The 18,164-nt window shown below is 43.1% G+C and overlaps 1 protein-coding gene across 1 annotated transcript; it reads right to left on the bottom strand.

Moving 5' to 3' along the window:
* Positions 1 to 7,529: 7,529 nt before the first annotated feature.
* Positions 7,530 to 10,683, bottom strand: LOC113445627 (D(1) dopamine receptor-like). Its single transcript, XM_026714979.2, has one exon. It carries the CDS (start codon positions 10,458 to 10,460, stop codon positions 9,006 to 9,008), a length of 1,455 nt encoding a protein of 484 aa, XP_026570764.1. The 5' UTR covers positions 10,461 to 10,683; the 3' UTR covers positions 7,530 to 9,005.
* Between the last annotated feature and the right edge of the window lie 7,481 nt (positions 10,684 to 18,164).

The following is an 18,164-nucleotide window of genomic DNA, read 5'->3' as shown; positions in this document are numbered from 1 at the left end:
CTGGGGATTTCAGTGGCTGTGTGATGGCACAAAAGCAACAAAGCCACAAAAGTAGGTAAAGTCCCTTTAATACTTCCAACTTGGTCCCCAATGTCCAGTTATCATCGGCTATAGAAAAAAACTCCCCCAAGAACAGTCTTTAAAGGGAAGAAATTCAGTCCAAATCCAAAGTACATATAAATTAATCCAAAGTACAAATAAATGTACAAATAAATTAGTCCAAATCCAAAGTACAAATAAATGAAAACCAATACAAAGCAGGCTGCAGCCATTAACGAGACAGGGCAGGATAAGGAATCGAAGACTTCAAAAGATAACAAAACACACACAGTTGGGAGGATGCCAGAACCCAGATAGGACTTGACAAACCAAAATAATTCATGCTTTGCTTCCAGCAAACACCCTCTTTATCCTGTTTTCCCAGCTGCAGCTAATTAAGGGAATCAGGGCCTTTTTCTCCCCTGTAACCCACATTGTTCCCTTATTTGTTCCTCCCTGTGTGCCCTAGGATGCAGAAGGGGTGGGCCTGGGTCTTCCTCTGAATGCCCAGCCAGAGTGTGCCCTTCCCCAGTTTCCTCCCCATCCACCGGAGCCACACTCCCACTCCCTGTCAGCTATTCCACCTCTCCCTCGGAATCAGATTCCAACAGGGGCATGACAGGTTTCTTCAGACACATCAGATCTTGGATCAAATCAAAGTTATCGCTGCAAAATGAGAATGAACGAGTGCAAATTTTCACCAGCTAATCGTGGTGATGCTTGATACGTTTATGAGAATCCTTGGTTTAGGTTTCCATTTTAGTTTTATCCTGAACAGCAAAGTTGCAACGTCTCTTCTCTCGCTTCCCCAAATGCTGGGCCCCACACTCTACTCTCTGGGCAGTGAGAAGGGGGCTATTTACAATCACCTTCATCTCTGGTCAAGAGGCATGAGTCATATAGCCTGACCTTTGTGTCTCTCATAGCATCTGGTTCAGCTTCTTCAGTAGCAGCAGCCTAAGACGTTCCAGTCCGTTTCCTGGTAACTGGGGATGTTGGGAAAATGTCAGGCTTGATTAATTAGGCATTCCATCCCCCAATCCTACCCAAAAGTCTGAGCTGAAAAGAGCTCCGTGGACGGCTCAAAGCTAAATGTAGCTCTTTTCCCAGGTGAAAAATTGCTTCAGCACCTACCTTCCCTCCAGTTTTGAATTCCGAAGCAATTTTATTTCTCACTCAGGAGAGGCTACTTTCATGAAGTAGCTCAGTAAATGTTCCTATCAGTGTCTTATCAGCCATCATGAATACAGTATTCTGGTGGCGCAGAGGTTAGAGTGTAATGCCGCAGGCTACTTCTACTGACTGTCAGCAGTTCGATAGTTCGATTCTCACTGGCTCAAGGTTGATTCAGCCTTCCATCCTTCAAAGATGGGTAAAATGAGGACCCAGATTATTGGGGGCAATAGGCTGACTATAAACCTGCTTAGAGAGGGCTGGAAACACCATGAAGCAGTATATAAGTCTATGGGCTATTGTTATTGCCCGTCCTTCCTTCCTTCCTTCCTTCCTTCCTTCCTTCCTTCCTTCCTTCCTTCCTTCCTTCCTTCCTTTCTTCCTTCTTGTTAGATCTGGTAGATCGGTTCTGGGTAGATCGGGTCGCATTGAGAGGCGAGACTCAAAGGTGTACATTCAGCTCTTTATTGCATGTATAGAACAGGACAAGACCGGCGAGCCACTTGGCTTTATACAGCCAGCTCGGCGGCCAATGGCAGCGCATTGAATCTCCCGCAATCGGCTCGGCCAATCGCGGTAGTTTCTTAGCGCACCAATCACAGGAGTTCAGTTAGCCAATCACGTCGCGGTCCGTGTGGACCAATCAGAATGCGAGGTTGCAAGAATGTTAATATAGAACACTTCTTTCTTTCTTTCTTTCTTTCCATGGTGCACAGCAGAAGTGGCATTCAGCAGGTTCTGACCAGTTCTGGAGAACTGGTAGCAGAAATTTTGAGTAGTTCGGAGAACCGGCAAATACCGCCTCTGACCGGAGATTTTACGGTATCCTTCCCCTGCCACACCCACCAAGCCACAGCCACAGAACCAGTAGTAAAAATTTTTGAATCCCACCACTGGTGCACAGGGATTAGAATACAATATTTCAGGCTGACACTGCCCATAGCCAGGAGTTCAATTCTCATTGGCTCCAGGTTGACTCTGCCGCTGTCCTTCCAAGGTGGATCAAATGTGGACCCAGATTATTGGAGGACAAGAGGCCGACTCTGTAAACTGCTTAGAAAGGGCTGGAAAGCCCTGTGAAGCATTATATAAGTCTAAGTGCTATTGCTATTCACACTGTTTTTTTAAGGAAACCCCGAATGGGATTTTGCAAATTACAAAAGGAAGCCTATAGCATATGTAACACAAGGCAGGCTCTGAAGATTTTCACAAAAATAGGAAGCTCCGATTTGCCCACATATGGTTCAAATACAGGTAGTCAGTCCTCGGCTTCCAACAGCTCATTGAGTGGCCATTCAACGTTGCAACGGCACTGAAAAAAGTGACCGAGGACCATTTCCCCCCATTTACGACTGTTGCAGGATCCCCGCCTGGTCCTGTGATCCAAAGTCAGAGCTACTGACTCCTATTTAGGATGGTCGCAGTGTCCCAGGGTCACGGGGTGGCCTTTTGAGACTCCTGATGAGCACAGTCAATGGGGAAGCCAGATTTACCTCATAACTGTGTGACTATATAATGTGCGGTGATTCCCTTAGCAACAATGGCAAGAAAGGTTGCAAAACGGGGCCAAATTCACTGTCTCGCTTAGCAACAAACGTTTTGGGCCCAGTTGGGATTGTACGACGAGGACTGCCTGTAAAAGGGAATTCACAGCTGGCTGGGGAATTCTGGGAGTTGAAGTCCACGAGTCTTAAAGTTGCCAAGGTTGGGTTGCCCTGGACTGGAGTACAGAAGACAGAAGCTTCCAGTGCTAACCTTCTCTCAGCCGGTCTTCTGAAAGCTCACAGATTTGCACACAAACCACCATACAACAGCAGAAAGCAGGTTTGAAGGTGTTTAATGTCAAACAACAAACTTCCCATCCAGCAAGAACGGCATACAACCCTGTTCTGTCTCACCTGTGGCCACGAGGTGAGAGTCCAAATGTCCAAAGGAAAAAACACAAACAGACAATATCAAGAACAACAGAGTTAACTTTCCTTTGGCTGAATTCGTCGTTGGCAGTTTTCCCAGAAGCTGTCTGCAAATTCTGATAACGAGCAGAACTATAAATCAGAGACAAACGGCAAACAGAAATACTTTGTCCAAACTGCAGATGCAAATTAACAAGTTTGACCCAAACGGGGATTCAAAGCTAACACGCCTCCTTATATTCCCTGAGGGGCGTGTCAGTCTCTTTCCTCAGTCCCTGATTCGACGTCTCCTTCCAGTTTGTGCTTGACGTTTCTGCTTACGTCTGTTCCTGGCATCAAACCAACATTCTTCGGTTTGATCTTCATCCAAGGACTCCGGCATGTTCTCCTGCTTAGCTGCCGACACCTGAGGCATAACTAATGAGGAAGGTTCTGGAGAGGATGAGGATTCCGAAACTTCCAGCAAAACAGGTTCAAACCCCAATGCCAAGTCCTCCTCTTCCTCCTGACTCCCATTTATGTCACTCAACAAGGCAGGCTCAAACCTTAATGCCAGATCTTCCTCATCACTTGAGCCTATGTCTTCTGACAGAGCAGGTTCAAACCTCTGAGTCACAACACAACCCGGTCTAGGTTAGCACTGGAAGCGTCTGCCTTCCGATGCTATTTAAAGGTAAAAACACACCAAAGGTGGTATTCAGCAGGTTCTGACCAGTTCTGGAGAACCGGTTGCGGAAATTTTGAGTAGTTCGGAGAACCAGCAAATACCGTCTCTGACTGGAGATTTTACAGTCTCCTTCCCCTGCCACGCCCACCAAGCCACACCCACAGAACTGGTAGTAAAAAAAATTTGAATCCCACCACTGAAAGACACCCCCCTAAATGCTCCTATCTCCTGTACTCACCCCTAATTAGCCCCTTAATTACCCTTTAGGTCACCATCTGGTTATACCTAATATGTCCATTGTTTCCTATCTCTGCAATCTATCTTTCAACTATGAACCTTACCTACTTGCGAGTAAACTATATACCCAGATTCCCGCCTGCCCCATCAATCATTGCAGCATTACAGTCGATTCCAAAAGCCGCAGGGCAGGGGGGTTTTCCTGGATTCCCCCTCTTGTCACCGTCGACCATCCCGCTCTGCCGAAGCACAATCCTGGAAGTATAGAGTGACAGGCTTCAGCGGCTCTTGCAAACGTGCTGACGGGAATTAGAAAATGACTTTTTTTCACCTGTTCGATGTCGTTTATTCTCCTGGAGCCACTAATCATTGGGAGAAAACGTTTGGTAGAGCAGGGTGTTATGTGCATAATACGTTGCTGCCTTTCTGCAGCCATGCATTGGTAGCCATCAGGTCCCAATCCATGTGTTCCTTTGCAGACATGCTGTGATGACCCGGGGTGTGGCACAAAGGCAACACAGTTAAATAAGCAAGAAGAGTCCCTTTATTATCTCCAACTTTTCCCCCAATGTCCAGGTTACCTTTGGCTGGAGAAAAACTCTCCCAGGAACAGTCTTTAAGTGGAGGGAATTCAGTCCAAAAACAAAGTTCATTCAAACTGTAACTAAAAATCCAAACAAACCACGCTGCAGTCATTAACTTGACAGGGCAGGAGAAGGAATTGCAGACTTGAAAGCAAACACAGTTGGGAAGACTCCAGGAACACAGATAAGCCTCCACGATACCAGATAATTCACAATTTGCTCCCAACAAGTTGCTGTGTGCAACTTCCCCTTTTAAACACTGTGTTCCCAGCTGCAGCTAATGAAGGGAATCAGGGCCCTTCCTCCCCCATAAGCCACACAACCCACATTGCTCCCTTCTCCATTTTTCCCTGTGTGCCCTAGGATGAAGAGGAGGTGGGTCTGGGTCTTCCTCCGAATTCCCTCTCCCTTGCTCTACCTCTCCCCTGCTTTGCCCAGCCAGACTTTGCCCTTTTCCAGTTTCTTCCACAGCCAAGGGAGCCACACTCCCACTTCCTGTCAGCTGATCAGCCTCCCCCTCCGAATCTGACAGGGGCATGACACATGCTTTCTATCAATATTTATGACCTTCTGGTAGATAAACCCCTGAAGATGACATACAGTTGCTGATTACTGCTTTCTAACTTCACCACCTTATATTAGGGACACATAAATATGCTGTGTATAATTCCTGCAGCTCTGTCATACATATTCTTTTTTTTTATATAGATTTTTTTTTATTTTTGACAGCAAACAAACACAAACACAAAACAAATAAAACCTTCTTTCAACTGTATAGTGTGTCGGTTGGTACATATCTTTTGTGCATAATGTCAACAGTCTTTCCCTCTCAAGTTTAGATTAAAATTCATCTTGTAAAAAACCTATCCGTATCATATTGACTTACTGTTAGATCATCATTAGACTTTAACTACAAATTTACTCCATCCTTTTCAAGCAAATTTTAATTCTTTCCCTAGTAATCAATTATATAATTTCATTGTATTATCTTTACTATTATGTTATATTTATATTACAATGCATTTTATTTCTCTATTTTCCTATCTAGCCATTGATAAACTAAATCCCATATTTTATAATATTCTTTTTCTTTGTCATACATATTCTTGCTCTCCTTTGTATTTGATTTTGCTGATTTAAGACTGTCAGAAAGTTTATATGTTCTGCATCCTGGAGTTTGTTGTTGCCAAGCTCTTTGGTTCAACAAACTGAAGTCCAGTCTCAGGACTTCGAATTGTGTTTGATATTATTATTATTATCAATTTTAATTAATATTAATTAAATATTATCTATTATTATTAAAAAAAACTTTTATTCATTAAACATAAAACTCAATCAACGGAACATTTAAAAATGTATCACAAATATTATTGACTGGCACTGATGGTTGATACCGGATGCTACCAGCATCCTAGGTATCAATCAAGTATCTTCTTAAAATGTATGTTGAATACTTCAGCCTCCCATCCACAGCCATACTACAACCTGACAATGATTATGGGACATCCTGCAGTAATTGTCCAGTTCTGATTATTTTTGTGTCTTCTTTTTGTCAAAGATTGCCCAACCAGAAGAATGTGGAAAGTGATCTTTCTGGTTTTACAAGTGATGTTTAGCAAACAATAGAATGTCAGGAAAACGGAGATACTTCACTCTGTTTAAAAGTGGCAGCACAACTTTCTCTTTGATGTCACACTGAATATGGAAAACAGTCAGCTGTCCTCCTTTCCTCTTTTCTGTTTCTTTCCTCCTGCCACTCTAAATTTAGCAGACAGGATGAGAATACACAAAGAGGAAATAATTAAAAGTCGCAGATAGGAAAAGCTAAGTAAAAAGGCATTGTTATTGAAATAAGGTACAGGGGTGTTATTAACAGCCAATCCAAATCAAATGTTCAGTCAAAGAACATTAAATTCAGGGCTGAACTAGGCATGTGTTAGACTGATAACATCACATGCTCTGGTTTCTTTAACCAAACTTTGAAGAAACTACATTGGGTGCCATAAAACCATGCCTTCCCTTTATTTTATTTTCCTTTCCTGGTCTTCCAAACAAACAGAAAGATTCCTAAGATCCATTATCTGATGCCCCTTTTTAATGTGATAACAGATAATCAGAGTTGGAAGGGACCTTATAGGTCATCTAGTCCAACCCCCCGCCCAAGCGGGAGACCCTACACCATTTCTGACAGATGGCACTAATATGTCAGTAGAACAGTAAACCATTAATGCCTTTTTGTCTCTTTTCATTTAACAAATTAAGTTCTTTGGGATTCATCTATAAGAATTTTCCTATGCAGCCTCGTTCATCGTATAGTCACTCTTACAGAACTAATCTTGGAGAAAAGCATTGCTGAAATGAACAAAACATGTCTGCTTCCCCTTTGCTTGAGACTTATTCAATAATATTTTTTTTTAAGTTCCAGTTTACAAATGGAAAATTGGTCCTCTTATCTGCATCACTTGCTGGTGCAATACCATATCTCTCGCCCAGTCTCTCTAAATAGCCTGGATTTGAGAAAATACTTATTAGGATTTCTAATATTGATGGTTGTGCTTCTTGGTTGTGCTTCTGCTAGCAATGTTTTCCTGTTTTAGACAAGAGTCTGGTGTACTACGTGGTATATGTTTAATTTGCTTCACAGGTGTTTTGGAATTGATTAGACTAGATTCATGGAAATGCAGTCCCTTGGTAAATGTGGAGACAAATATTAATTTCCTTTCCAAAGATCAGGGAGTTTAGTTGAGGTATGGCCCTGAGGCACCACTCAAAACCCAAAATCTGAGCCCAGCCCTTTCTGGGACCTCCCTTGATAATGCATGATATTCAATGGCATGTTTTAAAAAGAGTTTTTTATGGTGTGAAAAAATATACAGCATCATAACTACTCATCTTATATGAAGAACCATTACTAAAACCTGAATGTTTTCAGTCACGTTCTCCTGATTATCAAGAGCCAAAAATGAAGGAATAAATAGGAATCAGAAAGGAGGCAACCAGCCACAGAAAGTTTATCCAACTCTTGTATGAAGGAGAAGCAACAAACAAGGATGCCTTTACACAATACTGTATTTCCTACACGTTCATCATGACTCCGTTAAGATTAACATAGCTTGTGTTCTTCATCTAACAATACATCTTTTCTCTTAGATGCTGCCCTCCAGATAAGTAGTTTACTGATTTATTTGGAATATTTTTTTTTGCCTGCAGCAATCAAGAGGCATGACAAAGCTGCAACATTATTTAGCCATATTAACTATTGCATATCACATGTCAACTATGTGATCCTCTTCCAGAGCATCCAAAGGATGGTATTTGATTCTTTTAATCCTGCTATAAAAATAAGGAGTTAGAGGTAAGGTTTGGATAAAAAATAGTCCAACCTTGCTTAAAACATGTTCTGTATATGTCTCATGAGTACAGACTTTTTATATATTTCAGTTGTAGATATCATTTACTCCTTTTTACTATAAGGACAGTTAAAAACATACATTTTTTCATTGAAACCACACACTAAACCATCCTTCAAGTCAATTTCGGTGATCGGTTACTTGTAATTTCTTCCCAGAGGACAGGAAAGTCTTTCCCGTATGTTCTTTCTTCAAAGAACCCTCTTAAAAATTATCCTGTAAGATGGAAGCTCTGCAGCTAGTTGGGTGTCAAAAGATATGAAAATTATCTACAACCTGTCATTTTGGAACTGCAACTGGTTTCAGGAAAAACAGCCTTCAAAATGAAGCCAAATGATACAAATGAGGATTACTTTCATTAACAAAGCATATCTGTAGTTCTTGCAAACCCTGTAGGAATTATCATCCCGTAGGGTCATTGTGTAATTCCAACGCCTACAAATTAGCTTAATAAAATCACGTATTTTGGAGGTTATGTCCTAATGGCCAACATTTCTATTTTTCCCTTTTTTAAAATGTGATATGAACCAGATTTCATTTTAAGCCATGCAAATAACTGTGGCACTCTATTTACACCTATCCATAAGCGAGAGGAAACACCATTTAGAGTAATTTTCTTCTCTTTCTCTAATTTCTCTATCTAATGATTGAAGATTGTCAGCGGCATAATTACTAAAAACACTGGGTAAAGTCTTGGGACCCTTTAAAAGCTAGCTATTTATTCTGTCATCAAAGTTTCTGAATAATAATTCATCACAGACATGATGTAGTCCTCTGTGGTTCCTCATGCCCTAATAGCTTTTAAAATGCCACAAGAAACTTGTGTGTGTGTGTGAAGTTTTGCTACAACAGACAAAGCTAATTATCCCTCCAGAAATACTTTCTAATGAGATACACATCGATATCTGTTTTTGATGAGATAGATCTACACAATGATTTCATTAGGCCTGGTCCCTTTTCTCCTCACAGGCGGCCACCATTTTCATCCAACCCACGGAAAAGGTTCGTGGACGCTCCTTCTATCTTCCTCTGCATGATCATCCTTGGTTCTCTCTTCATCCATTGCACTGGTGGCAAAGGGAGATATCTTCTCCAGTGAGAGATCCATGTCATACTCCACATGAATAATGGCCGACGAAACAGCCGCACTGTTACCCTGAGATGATTGGGGGACCTTACCCAACCCCAGATCTTCCTCCTCCCCTGGAAGAGTTATACCATGAGGGAGAAAGTGTGGGTAACTTAAAGTCCCGGGGTCTTTCTGGCAGGTGGTATCATGATGGTAGGAAACCAACTCGTTGCTGAAGTTTACTGTCTCCACGGCATTGCTGGGACACAAGCGACCGCAGCCCAAGATGGCCGCAAAAGCCTTCCGGAAGTCGGCATTGAAGGCATAGATGATGGGATTGAGAGAGGAGTTTGCCCAGCCAAACCAGACAAAGATGTTGAAAATGGTGTCACTGATGCAGGGGAGCTTCCCCATTCTATGAAGGTCGGGATCACAGAACGGCACAATGCAGTTGAGCACAAAGAAAGGAAGCCAACAGAAGACGAAAACTCCCATTATGATAGAAAGAGTCTTCAGGACCTTGGTTTCTTTTCTAAAGGAGTTCTTCAAGGAGACCTCGTGGGAACACTCACTGCTTTGGCAACTCTGGGCATGTTCCACAGCCCTCTCCAGAGAAGAGATCCTTCGTATCTGTCTCTGAGCAATGCAGAAAATCCGGGTGTATGTCACGATCATGATGGCGACAGGAATGTAGAAACTGATGAAGGATGAGGAGATGGCATAGGTTCTGTTGAGGCTAGAATCACAGTTCCCTTCGAGGGTCCAGGTGAGGTTGGAGCCTGGTTCCTCACCAGGAAGGAGCTTCCTGGCTTTGTGCCACCTCAGATGGACAGGGATGAATGAGATCAGGATGGAGAGCATCCAAGCCACCCCGATCATCACGAAAGCTACCCGCGGAGTCATCTTCCGTTCATAGCAGAAGGGGCTAGAAATGGCCCAGTAGCGGTCCATGCTGATGATGCACAAGTTGAGGATGGATGCTGTGGAGCACATGATATCAAAGGCCACCCAAATGTCACAGAAAGCCCCAAAGGGCCAGAAACCAGCCACTTCCACCACCGCTTTCCAGGGCATCACCAGCACAGCCACAAAGAGGTCTGAAACAGCCAAGGAAATGACAAAGAAGTTGGTCACCTTGGAGCGTAGGTGTCTAAATTTGATCACCGCCAGGCACACGAGCAGGTTGCCCAGTAGGGTGAAGAGGATGAGAAGCACCAACAAGGCAGCCATCACCACACGCAAGGACATTTTTGTCTTCTCCACTTGGCTTTTCCTCACGAAAGTATCGTTGGTGGCGGCAGACGCTCCATTTCTTCCTCCTGACAAGCCAAGTCCACCCATGTCTACCTGTGAGCCTTCGGTGCCCATGATGAAGGGTGTGCCATCCACTACATCTCTGCCCCTCCAACAGTCACCACCAAGGCCAGCTTCTCCTCTTGCATTTCAGGAACCATCACCCCGTGCTCCCCGAGTTCCCAGGCTCGCCGGCGCAACTTGAGCTGAAAAGAAGCGACGTTCAACATTTCGCTCCTTTGCAAGACTCCAGCAAAGGAGCCAGAGATATTCCCTCCTCCGCTGCCTTGTTGCTTCCCCGGGCTGCCAGCCACTCTCAGCCAGCCAGTTTTCACCTTCTACACTTTGTGCAGGGAGGATTTACCATGCAAGCCCTCCTTCACTCTCTGCTCCCCACCTTCCCCGTGAAGCTCATCACTTTTGTCTCTGCTTGGCAAGAGTTTAGCCAGAGCTTAATCCTTTTTCTGAGACCTGGAGATGCAGAGAGAGAGAGAGAGAGAAAGAGAGAGAGAGAGGGGGGAGGGAGGGAGGGAGGGGAGAGAGAGAGAGACCAAGACCTGGGTTTCCCCACCCCCTCTTTTCTTTGCTGCTGTTCCTGTTACTGCTGCTAGAAGCTCTCTCTGCATTTGAGCTCCACTGCTGTTGCTGTTCTCATGCTGGTCACCACATGCCAAGACCCCTCCTGTTCAGGTGAGACCCGTCCTTTCTCACCTCTGTGTACCTCTTCCTTCAAGATTGTCAGGCACCTGAGATGAGGTGTGTTCCACAGAACGCAAGGACTCTCCCCAAAAATTTTTTTAAAAAAGCAAAGGAGTGGGAAAGCAAGCAATTAGAGGAATCCCAAAGATTCGGAATCTTCGATTTAACGTTAAAGCAGCAAGATGGAAATTCTTTCAGTTACAAGCCTCTCTTTGAAGCAGAGCTATTGAATGTGGAAGTCCGAAACTGCAGGGGTAAGAAAGGGCTTTAACCCAAACTATTGTCTTTGTTATTTTGGGGGAGGGAGGGGATATGCAGGAATCAATCATCCCCCCCCCCCATTTCTCTGCAATCTGAGCACCAGCTCATTGTCAAATGCTCCTTTTGTTGGTTAGAAACAAGTCATTTGGGTTGAAGGAGGAATTCTTTGCTTTCACAGTTAACAGAAACATATATTTTTGCTTTCTTGGGAGAAAGTATCTCGTCCAACAGCCAGCCAAGGGACAAAATCAAGGATCAAATTTCTCTGACAGGGGACTATTTTTATTCTCTGCTAAAAAATAATAATAATCTTCCCTGCCTTTCATTCCAGTCTGTTTTACTCTCAAGTAGCTTTATTTTAACATTTAACCAAGGCACCTTCTTCTTATAAGGCAAGCCGAGCAGTTCAATTTTTATACAGCAACAGAACCAAACCAACTATTAAAAGAGTCCAACTTTTGAACCTCTGTGGTAAAATTGGCATGCAATAAGCCACAATATAAAACAATCTATTTATAACATCAATTTTACTTGTAGCAATGCCTTCAATAGTTCATACATGTCCCATTGGGACGATATAAAGCATGCAGCGGAACTAATCACTTTTTTTTTTTTAATTGATGTCTGATTTGTGTCTGATCATGACCCTGGAAGCAACTACGGGAAGCCTCCTATTTCTTCCATTTTGTGAGTGTGCTCACCACCCATTCTTGAAGTAACAAATGGGCCTTTGGCCCAAAGCAGTTTCTTTACAACCAACTATGGAATGCGTTATGATTATAGTGGCTCTTTCCTTTCCTTCCTTTATATCGACGTTCCCTGATCATATAAAGAGGTCAGAGAAAGACACCAACGCATATACAGGTACTCACCAACTTACGATCAGCCACTTAGCAACTTTTCAAAGTCACGAAGAGCCTCCCTAGGGTTACTTTCAACCCAAATTCAAAGTTCTGATCCTCCCCCCACCCCATAAGAATCACATGCTAGCATTTTAGGCACTCAATAACCGGTCCACATTTATGGCCGTTGCTGTATCCCTCACACAATTTATGTTATTTAAAAAAAAAATGGAAATTGGCATTTATGTCTATGGACATTCTCCGTCCTCCAGGTCATGGTTGTTCCAAAGGTGCTTTTTTCAAGAGGCAGCTGGACTTTCTGGTTTTTCTTTGAAGGCATTTCGCTTCTCATCCAAGAAGCTTCTTCAACTCTGACTGGGATTTATACTCCTTGCAGAAAGCTGAATATAAATCCTGGGACAACCATGACCTGGATGTCTGAGAATCTCCATGGACTTTTAGCCATACAATTTGGGGTGAACACCCTTGGAATAGTGCAGGAATAGAAATGGATTTCCAGAGGAAAAATTGCAGACTACAAGAACCATTTGCACCACTCAGGTGACCCTGAGGACACAGATAAACCTCCAAGTGGCCTCAATGACTCTCTGACTAAAAGAGAGACAAATGACCAGCTGTTTGCAAGGAATATAAATCCTTCCATTCCCCACCATCCACTCAGAGCTGAAGAAGCTTCTTGGATGAGAAGCAAAATGTCTTCAAAGAGAAACCAGAAAGTCCAGTTGCCTCTTGAAAAAAGCACCTTTGGGAAAACCAACATTTACTTTTGGCAAAATAGACCATTGATGACAATAGATTCACTTAATGACTGCTGCAAAAAACATTATAAAACCAGGAACGGTCACGTGGTGACCTACTTAATGGCTAGCATGACCGACAGCTGTAATTCTGAGATCAATTACAGTCATAAGTGGATGACACACTCCTTTCTCCGGCTGCTTCCGATATTATTTTTCCCGCCCAATTGCTCGAAGAGGGCTTGCGAACGCAGTGCCATGGGGTGTCCATCGATTTCTCATGCCCTGCTTCTAAAATATTCCATTCCTGCCAAAACAGGAATAACAGCCGGCCAGCATTCCTGTTCTCATTTTGCTTTGGAGAAATTTCACACCTTCCTCCACTCCTAATTTTCAAACTTGTAAAAAGCCGCCTTGACATCAAATCCTGGGCTGGGTGCAGAGGTGGTATTCAGCTGGTTCTGGCGTAGCAGAAATTTTGAGTAGTCCGGAGAGCCAGCAAATACTGCCTCTGACTGGCCCTGCCCCCCTCTATGCTCTGCCACCCGTTGAGTTCCAGCTGATTGGCTGGGTCTTCTTTGGTTGCCCTGCACAGGAGAACGGAGCTGGAAAGCAGGTTAGTGGGGTGGGGAGGGAATGGGGATTTTGTAGTAACCTTCCCCTGCCACGAAGTCATGCCCACCAAATCACACCCACCAAGCCACATCCACAGACCGAGTAGTAAAAAATGTTGAATCCCATCACTGGGAGAGGGGGCGTCTGTCATGCCGTCTCTCTAAGTACTGACAATCATGCCTAAACTTCAAAATATAAGTAGTTGTCAACTTATAACAGGTTGTTTAAGGACAGTTCAAAATTATGATGCTTGCACTTACAATCCTCCCAAGATCACAATTTAGGTGGTTGGCAACTGGCTTGCATTTGTGACCGGTTGCGGTGTCCTGTGGTCACATGTGACTTTTTGTTGCCAATTTCAAGCACCCCCATTGGCGAAGCTGGAATCCTTTAGCTGCTCCATTTAATTACTTGTTCTTACCGTCAGAAAATTTCTCCTTGGTTCTAGATTGGATTTCTCTTTAATGATCTTCCACCCGTTACTTCTGATCCTTCCCCATGGTGCTTCTGGAGAACAGCCCCCACAAACACTGGAAGATTGCTATTATGTCACCCTCTAATCCAAGGGTCTTCAAACTTGGCAAGTTTAAGACTTGTGGACTTCAACTCCCAGAATTCCTGAGCTAACATGACTGGAGGAGGAATTCTGGGAGTTGAAGTCCACAAGTCTTAAAGCTGTCAAGTTTGAAGACCCCTGGTGTAATGTAATGTAAAATAAATAGTGCCCCTGGTGGCTCAATGAGGTAGTGTAGACTTTTAGTCAATATAAAGAAATCTATAGGACAGAGGTCTCCAAACTTGGCAACTTTGACTTTGTTGGACTTCAACTCCCAGAATTCCTGAGCTAACATGACTGGAGGAGGAATTCTGGGAGTTGAAGTCCACACATCTTAAAGCTGTCAAGTTGTAAGACCCCTGCTCTAGTCCTTTTCTTCCTTAGACCAATATACCTAGTTCCCTTAGCTGTAAAGATCTATTCTCCATAAGAACGTGGAATGTAAGAACCATGGTGAGCTGGCTGGCTGGAATCACTGAAGCAGTTGACGTGAGCTTAAATGGACTCCAGAAGATGGTAGAGGACAGGAAGGTCATGGGGTCACGATGGGTCGGACACAACTTCGCAGCTAACAGTAACTTAGCTGTTCTTTGTGTTTTAGCCTCCAGATCTTTATAGTCTTTGTTGCTCTTCTCGGCACTCTTTCTAGGGTCTCAGCATCTCTTTGTGTATCATGGTGACCAGAACTGGATGCAGTATTTCAAATGTGGTCCCATCACCATACTATAAAGAAACATGGATGAGATTTAACACTAAGTCTGCCTTCCAATTCATGCCAAAGCTGCTATTTTTTTTGCTAAAATCATTCTCAGTCTATTCCTTCTAGATAGACCAACCTTTGGGACCAGACGTAACAATTTAAAATGGGTGAGATTTCATATGCATGTAGGCAGCGGTAAAATAGGAAGGGGAAATGCTGTTTAAAAAAATAACCCTGTTTGGGCAGAAACCATACATTTCCTACCTGATAAGGTATTGCACTTTTGATTTTATAGATTTACAGAGTTGGAAGGGTCATCTTCTAGTCCAACTACCGCCCAAGCAGGAGACCCGACACCATGTCTGATAGATGGCCGTCCAGTCTCTTCTTCAAAACTTCCAGTGATGAAGCTCCCACAACTTCTGAAGGCAACTTCTGTTCCATTGGTTGATCGGTCTCATTGTCAGAAAATTTCTCCTTATTTCCAGGTTGAATCTCTCCTTGATCTGTTTCCATCCATGGTTCCTTGTCTGACCTTCGGGTGCTTTAGAAAATAGCTTGACCCCTTCCTCCTCTCTGTGGCAGCCCCTCAAATATTGGAAGCCTGCTATCCTGTCTCCCCTGGTCCTTCTCTTCACTAGACTAGCCATGCCTGGTTCCTGTAACCGTTCATCATATGTTTCAGTCTCCAGTCCCCTCATCATCCTGGTTGCTCTTCTCTGCACTCTTTCTAGAGTCTCAACATCTTTTTTATAGTGTGGTGACCAAAACTGGATGCAGTACTCTAGGTGTGGTCTTACTAAGGCTTTATAGAGTGGTATTAGTACCTCACTTGATCTTGATTGTATCCCTCTGTTAATGCAATTTACGATTGCATTTTCCCTGGTCTGGCAACAAGGAACTTTAGTTGCTATAAAACGATGCTTTTGTACTGTGCCATCAAATCTGGCAGCATGATCAAAACAAGCCCATCCACCTCAATTCAAGTGCATGTACTTTTTCAAATTAATGGCCCGTGTTTGCTAGCAATTTCAGTAACGGTCCTGCGAGGCTACATCATTGCCCTCTTCTAACTGGGGTTTTAATTGCATAAAACAGCAGATGAAAAAGTGAGCTTTTAAAAACATTTTTTTCCTCTTTCCCTCGGTTGCTTGGTTTATCCGCACCCTTCCAAATTTCCCTTTGTGATGAATGATACGTTTAAGGCATTGGTTACTCTCAGTGCTCTTTGCAGCTGCAGAAAGCCCAAATGTCAACCTCACAAGGCATTTTAACTTAATGTTTTCCTCCTGAGCGAATCAGGGATGGAGTCTGTTTTACAGGATTGATGAAAAGGGAGACTGAGTAATCAAACATAACACGGTTGGAGCACAATAGTTTAGCTCCCAGGCATTTTTATTTTTGTTGTTGTTGTTCTGAAAGACTTGCAACACAAGTATAAAGGAATGAAGAATGGGAAAACTATAAACCAAAACCTAACTCCTGTTCAGCTCTTCATAGCACACCATCACTCTTTGAGTAGTTAGCCCAAAGTGGATGTGAGGAAGACTGAAAGAGACGCATGTATACAAGATGTGTTGTGGTTACAACAGAGTGTTTCACCTTGGAACAAGTTATTCAACCCATCGGTGTTTCTCAACCGTGGCAGTTCGAAGAAGTGTGGACTTCAACTCCCAGAATTCTATGCTGGCTGAGAATTCTGGGAGTTGAAATCCACACATCTTCAAACTGCCAAGGTTTAGAAACACTGGATTATTTCCAAGTTTTTTTTCTTATCCCTGTGAGATCAGGTCACAGAAGGGTTGGGGTTAGAAGGGACCTTGGAGGTCTTCTAGTCTAACCTCCTTAATTATAATTGCCCTCATGGTATGTTATATCGAATGACCTAAGTGCCAGAGTTCACTGCAACAGCACTGCCAAAAAGGCTTTTAGAGTTGTAAATCTGGTCTTATGAAGCTTCTCCTCTGGTAGTACTGTTTTGCTAACTAGGGTATTCACAACCTTTGCTAGAGCAATACTTGAATACAGCTCCGCTGTCTGGAATCCACATTGTATATCAGACATCAATACAATTGAGCGAGTCCAGAAGTATTTTACCAGAAGAGTACTACATTCCTCTGTTCGCAACAGAATACCCTACACCACCAGGCTTGATATTCTAGGCCTAAACAACCTTGAACTATGCCGTCTAAGATTGGACTTAAGCATAGTACATAAAATCATATGTTACGTCTTACCAGTTAATGAATATTTCAGCTTTAAGCACAACAACACAAGAGCACACAACAGATATAAACTAAATGTAAACCGCTCCAAGCTTGATTGCAGGAAGTACGATTTCAGCAACAGAGTGGTCACTGTCTGGAACTCACTACCTGATTCTGTTGTCACCTGCTCAAACCCTCCCACTCCTTTACCCTCAAACTAACCTCTATTGACCTCACCCCTTTCCTAAGAGGTCTGTAAGGGGCGTGCATAAGTGCATAATCATGCCTACCGTCCCTGTCCTATTGTCCTCAATTATTAGTTCCTATTTCATGTATTTAAATTTATGTTTATTCTTATTTCTATTATATTGTAAGCATTTGACAAATAAATAAATAAATAAATAAATAAATAAATAAATATTCCCCATACTTTGAGCAGAGCATCTGTTTATGGCTGACCCTAGATCTGCTTCCTGCTTTTATTCCTGCCCTTTTATTGAGACCCAGGTTTAATGGCGCTCAAAGCAAGAACTTCAGAGTGCAAAAGTTCAATGATTTATTTATAAAACGCTCTTTAAAACCCAGCTTAACAAAACACAGTTTCTGGGCTCATATAAATATCGAGCCCCTATTCAGAACCATCAGAAGAATGTCAGCAGGCAGGAAGCACCGGCCCTTTCCTAAAAATGTCTGAGCAAATTATTGTAAAATATTTTGATTAAAGGCCAACGTCCCAAAGGTGCTTTTTCCAAAAGGCTGCTGGACTTCCCTGATTTTCGATCCCAGGTCTGAAGAAGTTTCTCGAGTGATAAGCAAAACATTTTCAAAGAGGGGCGGGAGCGGAGTTGCCTTTTGGAGAAAGCATCTTTGGTCCAACCATGACCTGGGTGATTGAGAAATCCCATAGAGGTTAAAGGCTAATGTTACACTATCAAGCAACTTTTAAGAATTTAATTGGAAGAGTGTGCAAAAAGCATAACCTTCAGGGGTGACGAGATCCATGCTCAATGAGGTTGAAATACACTACTCATCCCTATCACCCAGCCTTCTTCCTGATCTGGGGCCATCTACCTACTTTCTAGCACTCACACAGTAATATCTTTGCCTCCCTCCATCCCTACTTTTCTATGTATTCCTCATT

The sequence above is a fragment of the Pseudonaja textilis genome, chromosome 9, assembly GCF_049901715.1.
Source record: "Pseudonaja textilis isolate UNSWEBS1 chromosome 9, rPseTex1.2, whole genome shotgun sequence".
Classification (NCBI taxonomy): Eukaryota; Metazoa; Chordata; class Lepidosauria; order Squamata; family Elapidae; genus Pseudonaja; species Pseudonaja textilis.
The sequence above is the reverse complement of the archived record's forward strand: the minus strand, read 5'-3'. Positions and strand labels throughout refer to the sequence as shown.

Coding starts and splice junctions, on each gene's coding strand:
- LOC113445627 (XM_026714979.2), bottom strand. CDS start 10,460: ATGGGCACCGAAGGCTCACAGGTAGACATGGGTGGACTTGGCTTGTCA.